Source organism: Dermacentor albipictus, chromosome 3 (genome assembly GCF_038994185.2).
Source record: "Dermacentor albipictus isolate Rhodes 1998 colony chromosome 3, USDA_Dalb.pri_finalv2, whole genome shotgun sequence".
Lineage (NCBI taxonomy): Eukaryota > Metazoa > Arthropoda > Arachnida > Ixodida > Ixodidae > Dermacentor > Dermacentor albipictus.
The window spans coordinates 12,878,829-12,893,511 of NC_091823.1; the positions used below are offsets into that span (position 1 = coordinate 12,878,829).

A 14,683-nucleotide genomic window follows, 5' to 3' on the forward strand; every position below is an offset into this window, starting at 1 on the left:
CGATTTGACATTATAAAAGAAAGTGATTGCATTTGCGAGTAAAATAATGACCAAAGACAATAAATGAGTGTGCGCGCCTTTCGTCACGATGACCACCCATCAAGACAATAAACGAGTTCGTACCTTTGTTAAAAATTATGTGTCACCTCCGTGTCATGGGCTAAACAGCTTTGCAGGTCAACCACCTTCACAGATTTGAATGACATCTTTTTTTCTTTTTGTTCTCCAGCGCCTTCAATAAAAAATTGGCGCGATCCCTTTTCATTATTTCTTAATTATTTAAATATAGGCGATATAGACAATTAACTTCACGGGAAGGAAGACATTCCGTTATGTTTCCATTGCGTACCTTGCCCCCCCCCCCCCCCCTTTCTTTTTATGGGTACGTGCCACACAGTGCAGGCAACAACCTTTTTGGTTTTGACGCTCGAGTCAGCCATCCCTAGCCGGCGTCGTCAAACTTGCGCAGCACAGGAATAAGAGAAAAATGAAGCGGACATCCTGACATTGTTCACGCTCCATCTCACGAAACTGTATGTAAACAGAGTCGAGTGAGTCGGCAGGTCAACGCCCGAACGCTGGGCACGGTTCCTGCTGCCAAGTGCTTCTTTACGCTGGAATCTGACGCGCCGCCGCGTCTGCCGATGTCAAGTGAAACGGCAGCTTGCCAGTGCGCACCGTAGCATGCACTCTGCCAAGTCTCGGCCTATGCCAGCGCTCGGTCTAGGAACGGCTTTATTAGCGGCCAGAGATTAGCCGGCGTAGTAGACGAAAAAGAAGACATCGACTGCCAGGCCTTATTGCCAAGGTAAGGATGGGGATGCGTAATTGGGGCTGCGTCCGGCATGGTTCGCACCAGGGAGGAAGGAAAATGATAGGAGGGAGCATACCGCAACGCGATTGAAGCCAACCTGGTGGCCCAACACGTGATCGCATGTGTTCGCGGTTGGTTTTAGTGTTCCCGCTTTGCACGCAGAGTCATGACAGGGCAGCTGAATAAGCGCACACCGAATAAAAACTACTGGCATCGCTACTGGGAACCAGATGTCTCAGCAAATCTCCATTCTGCCTCTGTGATCTCGACGCAAGAGGTCTCGTGCTGGGCCATCACTGTGGCTTCACAGAGCGGCAGCTTGCCAAGGCTGGCTGCGAATGCTCCCTCCTATATTTTTCCTTCCTCTAAGGTTCGCGCCACGTCGTGGTTCGCTCATACACCAGCAGTTATTTGCGCGGGGGAACGCGGCCTCGTGTTTGCGTCACGTGGGTTCCGAAAGACGCACTACTGGGCAGTGCTTGGAGAAGATAGCAGAGGTGAACAGCATTTGAGCGATGGACGTTGTTTCCCTGGAAGGCGAGCTTCGCGCCTCTGCGGCACTCGTCAACGTGACCACCACCGCGTTTCCGTCCGACGTGCGTCATCAACGGTGATGAGCACCTCCCGACTTTGACAAATCTTAAGATGCCCCAGATACCAGTGAACGCGGAGAATTAGTAATGCGGGTGGAAGGGAACGCATCGTCCGTCTGCAAAGACCGCTTAAAAGAACGACGCCTTCACTCGCAGTTGCAGTGGAAAGACGCCCGAGTCCGTGAGAAGTTGGTCGTCTGGATTCCGTTGGCACATAGGCCAGTCTGGAGGACCTCCGAAAGAATCTCCCCCATCTTTCGTTCAGCCCGGAAAGAAGGGAAACGTGTCACTGACCGACTAGTGACAAGCTACACAAAAAGAGCACATGCGCCAAGTTTGCCCCCACCCCTTTCTCTCTCTCTCCCTTTCCTCCTCGATTTTTCTGTTGTGCCGGTATGAACAGCCATTAGGAAGCGAAGAAGGGTCTTCTGCGCCAGTCGTCCACCCCTTCGCCCTTTCTCTCCGCTGCTGAGCATTTTTCTCTCCCTCCAACGGCGGTGCCGGAAAAAAAAAAAGTTGCCCTCGGCGGCGGGGCAAGTGGGCAAGTGCCTACAGACACCTCCTCACCCGCTCGCTCACCCTCGCCACCCGGGCCGTGACGTAGCTGCCGCTTTCGCTTACCTTGCTAGCCGACTCCAGTAGCCCACATTCGCAGAGAGTGGTTGGACGTTGTAGGTTCCGGCCGTGTGTCCGTTTGCCCCCTCCGTGCGCACTTGGCGTAGTCTCGCCGCGGAACTACATAGAGCAGCGCCGTACTAGTGTGTTACGTTGCTGCACTTCGCGCTGGGATTTTACGCACGCTCTGCGCTTTTCTACCACAAACCTGGATTACTAACCAACAGCGGCGTTCAGCATGCCCAAAGTATTCTTGGTGCGAAAGCCTCGGAGCCACCGGCGGCGCGCATTGTCGACTTCATCTACGGTGACACCCCCGCCGAGCCCACAGGAACCGACGCAGTCACGGACCACCTCGACATGTCCGCCGTACCAAGGGAACCTCGTCATCGGTGAGTGTTTGCACTAACTTCAAACGATCGCAATCTCCGGACTTTGCGATAAGCACGTTTCGCGGAAGCTACCAAAGACCACAAGCGTGATCTCGCTAGCAGTGCTCTGCCACACTTTATGCACCTGCACGCATCTGCATAAAGGATAACTAAGCATGCTAAAGACTCTGGGTGATTGCGCAGCGTAATGCAAATTCACCCACGTCTGTTTGTGATTCCTTCCTTCGTCTGCTGTTGGAAGACTAGCCATCTAGCGGAAAGAGTGGCTTTTGTTTCCAGAGCGCGTTCCTCATAATCGGCGATTTCGCTGGAATGCAAAGCGGTCGCTCGTGAAGTACAGGCATCGCAAAAAATTACGCGGTCGCGCTGCCACTGTGTTCCATATTCAGGTCATGTTCTTCGTAGGAGCGCGTGGAATAGGCGATGCGCTGGGGGACCGCCGGCGTAGCCCGGAAACAAGAATCCTTTGGGTGCGTCGCGCGGCGCATAGGAGAAGCGGATCGGCGTAGATAGGACCTTGAGGACCGCGCGCGGCGTTTTCCTTGAACTAGGAAGCGAGCTGCCCTTGCCCTTGGTGCCGCCGGCGCGGCACCGGAAAAACACGCGGCGGTAAACACGTGACGCAACCGCGATGCCCGGGCACTTCTCTTTACCACTTCTCTTTACCGAGTGCTGTTGAGTGTGTGAGTAGACTGGGGCAATCACGTAGTCTCGGAATCAAACGCGAGGCTAGGCCCTATCTTCGCCAACGGTCGAGGCGCGTGTCATCGTGCAGCAGCAGCTATCGTACTGATTCGCCCTCCCCCATTTCTTCTAACGGTTCTTGGCCCGCATCTGGTGTTTCTTTGCTGGGCGCGCACCAGATGTCCGTGCGTCTTGCGAAACCGCTGTCCGTTACGAGCTCCGCTATACATATGTACGAGAGGGTCAGTTTCCTCCGTGTGGTTGTGCCCGCTTACCACCGGTTGCGTCTTCGCGTCGTGCATGCTAACGACTCACGTGGGGGAGGCATTGGTGAAGCGGTCCGCAGCGAATCTGTTTCTGAGAGGAGGATCCGTTTTCTTGAAATTCATGTTGTGGACCGCTCGTAGTATGTGACTGCGTACTGACGTGTAAACATTCCCAAGCCTTAAGCTTTTGGGTGAGACGTTTCGCGCGCGCAATAGTACTACTTTATCAGCCGAACCGTTTCTTTAGCGCCTTGCTCGCCGTTGGTGTACTTTAAACGCGGCGGCGTGTTTCTGTAGTCGGCAAAAAAAGCGCCTCCGGTTGGGTTGTTCGCTAAAACGGTTCCTGCCATGTCCTCATTCGCATCCGCTTCGCAGGCGTAATCGACCGTTTCAAATGCGCGTGTAGAATCGTTTCATCAGTTCACAGCAAGGGGAGTGAGGTGTAACGAGGTGGAAGAAATCGGTTGCGACACTGGCAGAGTCATAGCTGCCGTGGCAGGCAATCTGTCTGCCCCGGGCAGCGAAGAAGGCACGCAGCGTCGCGTCCAAGTACGGGCGTTTGATTCGCGAGCTCCGCGCACCTACACGCGGCCAACGGGTCATGTATGGATATCGGCGGCGGGGCGCGGAAAAGAAAGCGCCGTCGTCCACTATGCTCGGCTGCTGCGGCAAACCGGTTGGCGCTGGCGCAACGCAAAACGGCTTGCCCGGCCCTTTCGCCGCCGGAGGAAGGTGAAAGTGTAGCCGTTCATTGCCAAGGCCGGACTCACTCTCACCGACCGTTCACTCGGCGCGCGCTCTTGCGAGGCATTCCGAGTGGAGGGGAACCTGTCTGCATTCGAGCGGCGTGACAGGTTGCGTTCGTCGCGCCGCTCGGCGCAGTTTCCGTTAGTTTTTTGTCGTTGCGCTGGGGGAGGAGGAACGCTGACGTAAGATGCGCTAACGACTTTCTCCTCGTGTAGGTCCTTCCTCTCCTAGGGCCTCTTGTTGTTCTCGATGCGCGACACAAAGGGAATGGTCGTTATGGCCGAGAGACCGAAACCCCGGCGGGGCTAGAGTTGTATAATTGCGGATCCGCGCGGCGGGACCGTATACTAAATTTGAAACTGGAAGCAGCCATGGGTCGTTCGTTCGCTGCGTGGCTTGTAAACTTGAACTTATGGTACGTCGTTGCTGCACTGGTCGAAAGTTCCTATATTCGCCCGGCTGTGCAGGTGCAAGTAGTGTGGCGCAAGCGCGTAGTCTAAAATATCGCTATTTCACTATCACGTAATTATCTTTTATACAGAGGTGCCTAAGCATCTTCCAGTCAAATGTCATAGTGGCAACGTGTGATTGATTGTAGTCGATGATCGAATACAAGACCGGATAGTATTGTACGCGGAAGGCAGACAGAACACTAACTAGCAACTTTTCAACATGTTCCTCTGCTACATGCGCAGAAGTACCGTGAAGTTCGTGACGTCACACCGTCTTCACTCCTTCTACTCGTGCGCGGAGCTGACATTACGTAGGAGTAATCAAAATGTCACATATGGCATGGCAAATGTTTGTCGTTGGTGTGCAAATATCGCGAGAAACTAGATATTGGAGACGTGATAGCCTAGACGGGCCCGGAAGGAGCTGCGCCAGTGGCGCCACCTCGCGGTGGTTTGATCAACCACAGCCGGATATAAAAATGGCGGTGTTGCACGACTACTCAGTTTGATGAACGCATGTACAAAAATCCCTGATTATGATGAAGCTGCTAACAAGTCTTCGTCAGCCTACGTGAGAAAACGGTCCGTTGGGACATTGTAAAAGAAACTGCATGCTTGTGGAAACGTTACAAGATGTTTCAAACAATTAGCGTGGCGGTTCACGACACTTGGTTAGGGTAAAGTAACTTGGCTGTGAACATGGTTGATGGATGCAATTTCATTATGTCTTTCTTTCTTCTTTGGCTAGGACATTTTAAATATGAAAGCAACATTTTTGATTGCTCACAAACAGACCGTGGTTCAATAACTCCGAAGGTTTATTTTATGGCACAAATACGAAAAATGGGGTTACCAAACGACCACTGACCATGGTGTTAATGCACAACCACGAAAGTAATCCCCAACTAAATAGCTTACCAGCTTAGCTTAGACCCCCCCTCCGAAGAAAGAAAAAAACGGTGATTTCTAAATAGTTCGTGGAATTTAGGGGCCTTCGAGGCCTTACATTTTTGCATTCTAGGTTTCTTGTTTAAGTTAGCCGCTAGAGCACTGAAAGAATTCATTTGAGTACCAAAATACTGTTCGTGCGCTGTGTAAGCAAAGAAAGCATTGCCATGACTTGTTTTTCACTGCGAAGACCGACGTCCGGCTATCTTTAGTTTATTTGATAACACGGACAGCCATACAGGGTCTTGTTCCAGGAAGAGGTCAGTGTTCTGGAACAGATAACAATCGCTCCGCAGGCGCGTGTAACATACGGTTTTTCTTATCAAATATGCAAGGTCACTGCTGCTTGCTCGCGAATTCCGTTGAGCCGACGTGAACAGTCGCCCCAATCTTTTTTTTTTTCTTTCCGTAATCTGTTGAACCGCGTAAACCAGAAATGGTAAGATAGAGATGCCATTGTGGATCTCTGCTAGACTACGGGCGGAGTACCAGCAGTGGGTGGAGGAGTACTAACCGGCATGACGTCTTCGACTATTCATTTAATGGGTTGAGTGAAGAACCTAAAACCTCGAAACCCTAGGAAATATGCTGACAAATCTGAGAGATTAAATAATTTACTATAATAGCTTTTCTGTGAACCAGTTTGTGTCAAAGGAGGTGTACGGGCCGTGACGTCATGACTCAGTAGATGGTCGCGTGGGAGCAGGACATCGTGACGTTGCATTCGCTCGGTCTTCCTCTGTGCTGCTGCTCATAGCGCGGCCCGATGTTAGAAGCGTAACAGACAAGCGAGTGTACGATGTCATGCTCCCACGTGACCATCTACTGAGCCATGACGTCACGACACGTACACTTCCTGTTAAACGAAACAAACTGGTCCGTTGAACATTTATTAGAGTAAATTATTTAGGTCGTTCCGAGGCCTGCCAGTATTTGTTTCTTGTGTTTTGAGGCCCAGGAGCTTCATTAACGCAAAAGAAAGACTGAGAAGCCATAAAAGTTATGTCAGTTACCCTTTAACATGAAATGGAGTCCACAAAGTGAAACTCTAAAAGAGGGAAGATTGGTATCAAGAAAGAAGTGCTCTACGGAGGTTCAATAGGGTATGTGCACAAATGTTCAGCCTAGGGCATACTCTAAGAAGACGAAGTCTTAGAAGGCGCTTTAACCAAGCTGAGCTGTGCGCTGTATGCAAAAATAATTGCATAGACAATTACCCATATTTTGTTACCTCGATTTGATTACGAAGCCATAAAACAGGACGCTTGAATTTGTCTCTTTTCTGTGTAACGTTTTCACATTCAGCACATTTAATTCCAATCAGTCAAGCAGTTTCAGGTGAAAGCATTCCTTCATTTCACGTGTGTTTGAATGGGCAAATCATTGTTGGCCCGGAAAAACTTGAGTTTCTTTAAGCGTAATCTTCCTCTTGGGCAAAACGACGTCTACTAGAACGCATTTGTTTCTCTTATTCTTCAATCCCGCAGTTTGCTGCACATTTGGCTGATTTGCCCTGCCATGTTGACTATTTATTTCCACAAACCATTCTGGCACATCCTCACTCTTTGCTGCTTGCGCAAAGGAACAAGACAGGCTATTTTTCAGGTCACGCTTGCAGATTACACTGTTCTAGGGCCACAGTATGGGCATTAAATATACGACGCCTAAGAAGCGCGATGCTCTCTGGCCAAGACATTGGTGCCCTGTGCTGGTCGAATCCACTACATATTGACGCATTTAGCCAGCGTACACAGCGAAAGTGACTTGAGCTCTTGTTGCCGAGGCGAAAATCTCCGTGTGTGTGTACGGAGCTGAAATCACAAAGCCTTCCTTTGCGTACAAAGTCGACATTACCCTGACCTCTGCGGCTCGGTTTTCTCGTCAGTCGGGCAAGGGAACCTTTCCTCCCTTTTTTTTACCTGACCGAAGAAAGGGCGGCGTGAAAGTGGCTGAGCAGCTCCGCGATACCCATCTTCGAGGCCCGACCCCCGAAAAAGGCCACCGTATCGAGCCCACCCTGGGCGCGCTCGGTAACTTACTGACCCACAGGAACGACAACAACAGCAGCAGCGGCACGCGCAGATGTCCGACCAACCGGTCAGCCCTTGAAATGCACCAGGAAGCAATTTGCTGAGGCGGGCACGCTCTCTCCGCGAGACGACCCCAGCTGCCAGCGCGCGTTACACCTCTGCGCTCCCCCACTGTTTCGAGAGGCACTGCCTGTGCCACCGTGGCCACGCAGTGTCGTTCTACAGCTGCCCGCCACCGAGGCAGCGGGCCGGCCTTGCCTCGTTCGCGGAAGCAGAGCGCCGTTTTGCGCTCTTCTTCCTCTCCAGGTGGAAGAAGGGTGGGCTGGAATGCCCCTCGGCCGGAGCGCGCGGGTGTGAGCAGCGGTTGAGGAAGGAAGCCCGCTGCTTGTTCTCTTTGGCCAAGCGGGTTACGATGCAGCACCCCCGGCGGTTCGCTTCTTCCGCCAGATCCTCCTCCTCCGCGGCCGTTTTCTTGCTCTTGGAGGCTCATTTCACTCTCGGCGTTGCCGCCTGCCTTCTTCAATGGGCCGTTGGTCCGCTTTACATTTTCTTTCTTTTCCTGCTCTTTATTGCCAGGTGCGCCGCCGCGCTTATTGGCACCCTCGTTAACAACTTGCGTCGTTTTATTTTTTATTTATTTTTTCCTTCGTTTTCGCCACCTAAACATTCTGTCTCACCTCTGCTGTGGCGATCGGTCGTGGATCGACCGTCACTCCTGGAGCGTCACGGCTGAGGCGTCTGTGATTTACGACTCGTGCCCGTCGCGTTAAGATTCCCAATAGATAATTATACTCTGCCCTTTCATTTTAACGTGTCATTTCTTTTTCCTATTTAACGCATAAACTTTTTTTTTTTCAATACGGCTCGCTCTTGTCACGCACCAAAAGATTTGCCTCTCCCGGTTGGTAGCCTGCTGTTTTCGTGGGTTTTCGGGAGAGACAGAGAGAGTGCCGCCGAGTCAGCGACATCTAAGAGCGTGGCGCAGTTCTCGAGCTCGGGCCTTGCTGCGTTTCCCTAAAACTGTGCCAAAAGAAAGTAAAACCGGTTAGCTTCTCTGTCGGCAACTATACAGAGGTGTGCTGTACGCGAGCCGGCAGGAACCGTTCTTGAGAAGCTTCGGGTTGGTACCGTTGTCCTTTATTTAACGACTTGCGGGGCTCGCTCGCGGGAGTCCTGTGGCACTCGCCTGCGCCCCTCCGTACCGCTCTCGTCTGCTGTTCGCAACCTCGTTGTCTCCATCGTGCGCGACGATCTCCACGAAACGGGCAGCGGGGACAAACAGAAAAGGAACGGTCGGTGTGTCACTTCCCTGGCGACGAAGCCGGTCCGGGGCTGCCCCCCTCTCCCTGTTCGGCGCACTTTCTTCAAGGGGGAAACAGCCAGACCGTTGAGTGCTTTCCTCGCTGCCTGCTTTCTTGGCTGTTGTCCACGCGCGCCTCGTCGCCCCGCTCGACGTATCCGGATTTTTTGCATTTTTCCCAGTGCGCCGGTGCATCGTTGAGCGCGTTCCGCGAACGGTCTCTGGCGCGCGCTTCGGGACCACGGGGTGGTTGCCACGCGATGCTTTTGTTTGCGTTCAATGGCCGCCAGGCTCTGAGCCCCCTCCCTCGTAGTGCGGTTCCACGTATAGGCTGTCCCATTAACAAAAAGCCTCTTAACTGTCGGCGGTCTCTTTGTGTCAGCGCGCAGTCGCGTTCGTGCCGATCGCCCCTGGCTTCTCGTGGCCCATTCCCGGAAACTGAAATACCTTCCTCAATATCGCCTGCATTTCCCGTCGTTGTTTATAAACGTCAGCGACGAAATCCGCGGGAGTCTGGCACCCACGAGCGATGCCAAGATCGTGTGCTGCTCCGCTTTGTGATTCGTCCTATAACCGCACTTTCCGGACAGAGTTCCGCACGGAATGGATGTGCAAAACCCTTATGTTTACGATGGAGTATTTTCGTACTAAAATCTGCGAAGTCCGCCTTCTCATAAACTTTGCACTGGAGTGAACCGTGAATGAGAGCCGTGGGTATCACGCAAGAGAGTAAAACAACGCCGGTTCACCAATCGTGCGCATTTGCTTTCTGTCTTCCCATGCAGTGTTTGCGCTGTGCCATTGTGCTCACGCGATCTTCCCATTCTCTTTCGCGCAGATTTGGGATCGCCAGCCTCCAGCTGCGGGCAGCGGAGCAGTCCTCCTATGAGTCACCGCAGCAGTCCGCCCGTGTCTCCGCCGACGCCCCCATCGTCGAGCGAAGGCGACAAGGGCTGCCAGCAGAGCAGTGATGAACCGTACCTGTCTTCGGAGGACTCCTCCTCGGAGGTGTCCTCCACGTCCATCGCGTACGCAAACTTCCTGAGTAGAGTGGCCATCCCGCGAGCCCATGCTGCGTCGCACTCCGTGCCGCTGCAGCAGGACCCGCGGCCCATGGCCCCGTGCCCTTTGCGTGTTCCTGTGATCCAGTCGCCCATCTCCCGCTACCCGTCTGCTCGGCCGCTGATCGCGCCTACGTCCGTGGACATGCCGCTGGACGCCCGCATCAATGTGCCTGCCGCCTCGCCCGAGGCGCACCCCCACTACCTGCCGCCCACGTCTCCCGTGGAGCTGACGCGGCGCCCCATGGAAGTCATGTCTGCAGCCGTTTCCGAGAAGGCGGTGTCCGATGACGAGGCTTCCCCCAGGCCTGCCGCTCAGCTGACGGCCAGGCTAAGCCTTCTGCAACAGCGGCTAGGTCTGAACGGGGACTTGCCCCTCGAGTTCGTCAATGGCGGCCACGGCATCAAAAACCCGCTCATCAACAAGACCGGCCGACGGAACAGCGGCCAGCAACCATCATCGGCAGTCGAGTCGCACGACTCGAGCAGCAACCAGAGCTCTGGGTCAGTGGAGCCTCTCAGTCCTCCTCAGAGGCCGCTGCAGCCGCCTGTGCCGCCACCACCGCAGCCGCAGCAGCGGCCGGTGCAGCAGCATCAGCAGCCAGCAGCGAGGCCTCAGATCAGCAAGTTAGTTGCGTTGTTGATTGTGCTTTGTGCCACTCTCACGCGGCGAACGCGCTAGCATTGTTCAAGCGACCTGTGATCGGTAGCACTCTTTAACGAAAAATCCAAGCTGAGCTATAACCATTATGCGGCGCATTAATGGTTTGGACGTGTCCGGCGATCTGGCCTCAATTGTAGAGCCTAATGACGTGTGCGAAACATTTGGGCGGTCCGTGTGACAGTGGCACTAGTGAACTACTTTGTTGCAGCAGTGTCAGCTTTTGCGTGCTTCGCGAAAGGCGGGCTTAAGCAGGCGTAACGTAGCTCGAGCTACATCTAAAGATCGTTGCTTCCTTTCTTTCGTAGGTTTTCATGCGGAGAGTGTGGCAAGACTTTCGGCCTGCAGCGGCTTCTTAATCGCCACATGAAGTGCCACAGCGACGTCAAGCGCTATCTGTGCACCTTCTGCGGCAAGGGATTCAACGACACCTTCGACCTCAAGCGCCACACAAGAACGCACACCGGTAAGAACTCGACTGCCATCTCTGGGCTAGCTTGATCTTACTTACAATGTCGCGTGGAATTATTATTACAAGGACTGGGCGTTGCCTTACACCTCAGGCTTAGCGCTGTTTCCTTCTCCAGATATTAATGGGCTTATAACTGCCTGTAGAAAAAACCTTGACTGTGGGTAGCAGCTAATTGTGCGACTTATAGTCTTGAGTAACCGTGTAACGCTGTAGCATGATTTATATCATTTTCTTTGGGGGAGAGTCTACTACAGAAACCATCTAGTGCAGTATAACTATCTGTAGACTGCTTTGCTAGGCTCCCCATCGCTAAACAACTTGCCTGTTCTTTGCCGCAGGCGTCCGCCCGTACAAGTGCGGCATGTGCGACAAGTCGTTCACACAGCGCTGCTCGCTCGAGTCGCACACGCTCAAGGTGCACGGCATCCAGCACCAGTACGCCTACAAGGAGCGCCGGGCCAAAGTCTACGTCTGCGAAGAGTGCGGCCACACGACGAACGAGCCCGAAGTGCACTTCCTGCACCTCAGGGATCGCCACCCTCTGAGTCCGGCTCTGCACAAGTTCTACGACAAGAGGCACTTCAAGTTCTCCGACGGCACTTTCCCCATGAACATACTGCGCGTGCCTCTTGCCTAAACTGCCTTTCTCGGGCGGTGAACGCGTTCAACGCCCCTTGCAAGGCGTCAGCCACATGGAGCGCATTTGGCGATAGCGGAGCACCTTCTGGTGCGCATTTACACTGAAGGATAACCTCTACAAGTCAGTTTATACCGCAAAGTGGATCCCCCCAAACTATTTTCATTGATTTCCCATGACATTCTCGAATATTTCATTTCTATTGCGATAAGAAAGCTGACTTGTTGCTTGAGCCAAGGCTCATTTCTTTAAAATTTTATTAATGCAACGAAATTGGAAGAAATGATAGTATAAACGTAAGAACATCAAAGCCAAGTATTTAAACAGGTACTGATAGCCTAGTTGCTAATCCATGGTTTGGTTGTGCAGCACACGTGGAAAATAAATATCCACCACGTTTAGAGAAACATGAATCCTCGTACTTATGTTTGTGTGAACGTGTGTTTTCAAGTGCACTGCTTACCAAATCATATCTCGACAAGAATTAACCAGAAAAAAAAACTACGCATAAAACTGACGCATAACAGCCCCGGAGGAACACGTGCATTCAAAACGCATGCGTTTCCGGCCGCGGCGGCCGCATTTTGCTGAGGCCGGAACGCAAACACCCTCGCGCAGTTACGTTCAGGTCCCCAAATAAGGAGTCTCACGTCCAGCATGTTCCCTAAAGAAGTGACACCTCAGAATTTTGAAAGCTTATTTTTAATGGGACGCTAGAGGGCAACAGCAAATTAGTAGATTATTTCTTCAAAAGTATTTGCGTTCATCCGACGGGAAAAATATGTGCCGAACTTCCTTCTTTTTTTTTTTAATCTTTATTCCACGCCGTCACCTCGGCGCCTGCACGACAGTGTGACGCCACAGGTTTTCGCATCTTATCTGGGCATTTAGCCGCAACAAGATTTGTCAAAAATGTCTGTTACCGCAGACCTTTCTAGAACTCGATGCAATGATCGTTTACCAAGATCAGACGCCATCAAAGCCCATGAAGTCGGAGCAAGCTTGCGCGCGAGCTTTCGTGATGCTGTTGCCACCCTGTTTTCTGACTTTGCAAGCCAGCTTATCTCGTAATGAGAACTACCACTTCACCTGTGCGTAAACTAAATTTGCGAACACAGCTTTATCTGATGTGCCTGTTTAGTTTTGTGCCTTCACGCTTCGACACCGACGCGGCTAATGCGTCGCGCAAACGGGACGTGCTGATACGTTGCATGTGGCTGTCGCTTAGGGCTACCTATGACTGTGATATCTGCACCTCACTTTTGTAAATACACAGCCTTCCGGGGCCTCGTCATTAATTTATGTTCCACCACTCATTCCCTCGCAATGTCTTTCCGTCATTGTTTTTCTTCGCAACAAGTCGATCCCTTATTGCCATGTGATCCGTGCCCTTCGTCTTTGGCGCACGTTTTCTTGTCCGGAAGACATGCCTCAGACGTTGAGGTGCAGTACAAACTTGTTTCTGTGGACGTCTTTTTGTTCGTTGTAAATAAGCTGTTCATCATAAGTCACTAGCCTCCCATTTGTTCTCGTAAGCACAAAGTTCTGTGCCCTTCCACGTTCATTCAGCTGGGGGCCATATTTTGCGGGGATTAATTCCGAGAATATGTCTGAGCCTGTGTGCGCACTGAAAAGTCCATTTATCGTCCGAAGAACAGAAAATGAGAAGAATCACTATAAAATACTGCTCTAGAGTGCCCGACCGCCTGGATGTTTTTAAAAAGTAAAAGCCGTTTGGAGCCCCAAGGAAAGCAATAAACAGAATTCTGTGTTCTTGGATTGAATTTTTACGTCCGACAACCACTCCAACCAAATTCTTATCTTGTTCATGTTCTTCATAAAATGGCAATAGTCATACATCGTCTTCCCATGGTCGTAGACGTACATTGTTCATGTTCAATAAACTGTCATAAACTGATTCACTGTCTGGAATGAATTATTTGCTGCGTCCGCAGAGACAAGAGCTCAAGCAATAGCTGGCTTTAGCCTGTTTTAGCCCCATGGGGCCTGGTATTACATTTACAACAGTATCTTGAATGAAACTGCATTCATTTTAAGCAGAGCTCCAGGATGAAACAAAAGTGTACTAATGTTCCCGAGGGTCTGCCATGTGCCCTTACCAATTTTAGGTCGCTGGTGATGCCAGTCACCGAACTAAGTCGTGTAGTGTGCGGTAAACGCACCTGAAAGCTTTAATTGTAGCTGGAAATGTTAGCCTGGTAGCAAGACCAATATGATGTATAACATGCCACAACACAGGCCAAACATGCCATAAATTGGAGTTCATGAACACAAACAAAGTACGAAAACACGCTCAAGTAAGCAATTGTTTACATCGGACTTTCTCCGTGATGTTCTGAATGCACTCTGACGTAAGTCAGTTGCCAGCTTTTAATTTAAGTTTTCACAGCGGAGCTGTATATGGCAGGGGTACCATAGAATTTTCGTTTCCGCACACAAGAACTATCATCGCCAATGGCTCATACTCCCGTAAGCCCGCAAAAAATGCAATGGCTCATAGATGCTACAAGCACTCAGCAAAGTGGACCGAACAGTGCGTATATCTGTGTCACACGGGCGTTTGCGAACTCCTTGGTAAGGGAGAACGAGACTTCCTTAGGGAATTTGACGTCAAGTAAGTTGTGGTCGTGTCACACGTCCAATAACAAGTTTTTAAAAGAAGCCGCCAGAGGCGCATTCAGCGGTGTTTGGTTTTTTGCAAAAGTAGAGAGAGAGAGAGAGGGCTCTTTATTAGAAAAACAGAATTTTGCCAGCACGTATATAACCGCTGGCATGCTACTCTGTATAGGGATGGGGAATGGGATTAAAAGATTCCAGAGGAGAGTGGGAAAAAAGAGAGGATAAAAATAAATATGAAATGTCCGAGTGGACCTGATACTAATATTTACAGGTGACATGGCGGGTAAACTTAAGGAAAAGTACAAAAATGTAACTTCTAATTACGCTCGATCGTACCTATAGTAATTATAATTAAAGCTTCCATAAAAAAT

At 51.3% G+C, this 14,683-nt stretch overlaps 1 protein-coding gene across 3 annotated transcripts; it reads left to right on the forward strand.

The window, feature by feature from the left end:
- Positions 1–660: 660 nt before the first annotated feature.
- Positions 661–13,590, forward strand: LOC135898856 (transcriptional regulator ovo-like). Of its 3 annotated transcripts, none has more exons than XM_065428021.2 (5): positions 661–808; positions 2,250–2,414; positions 9,680–10,529; positions 10,872–11,029; positions 11,374–13,590. In XM_065428021.2, exons 2-5 carry the CDS (start codon positions 2,261–2,263, stop codon positions 11,670–11,672), a joined length of 1,461 nt encoding a protein of 486 aa, XP_065284093.2. In that variant the 5' UTR covers positions 661–808; positions 2,250–2,260; the 3' UTR covers positions 11,673–13,590. The 3 variants fall into 3 exon arrangements, with proteins under 3 accessions (XP_065284093.2, XP_065284094.2, XP_065284095.2); XM_065428022.2 differs by having other exon boundaries at positions 685–808; positions 2,260–2,414; XM_065428023.2 differs by lacking the exon at positions 661–808 and having other exon boundaries at positions 1,256–2,414; positions 9,680–10,406.
- Positions 13,591–14,683: the final 1,093 nt, after the last annotated feature.

Excerpts from the sequence above, each read along its gene's own strand:
- LOC135898856 (XM_065428021.2), top strand. The coding sequence starts at position 2,261 with ATGCCCAAAGTATTCTTGGTGCGAAAGCCTCGGAGCCACCGGCGGCGC. Across the intron at positions 10,530-10,871 it reads GCGAGGCCTCAGATCAGCAA|GTTTTCATGCGGAGAGTGTG; the intron begins GTTAGTTGCGTT and ends TTTCTTTCGTAG. Across the intron at positions 11,030-11,373 it reads CCACACAAGAACGCACACCG|GCGTCCGCCCGTACAAGTGC; the intron begins GTAAGAACTCGA and ends TCTTTGCCGCAG.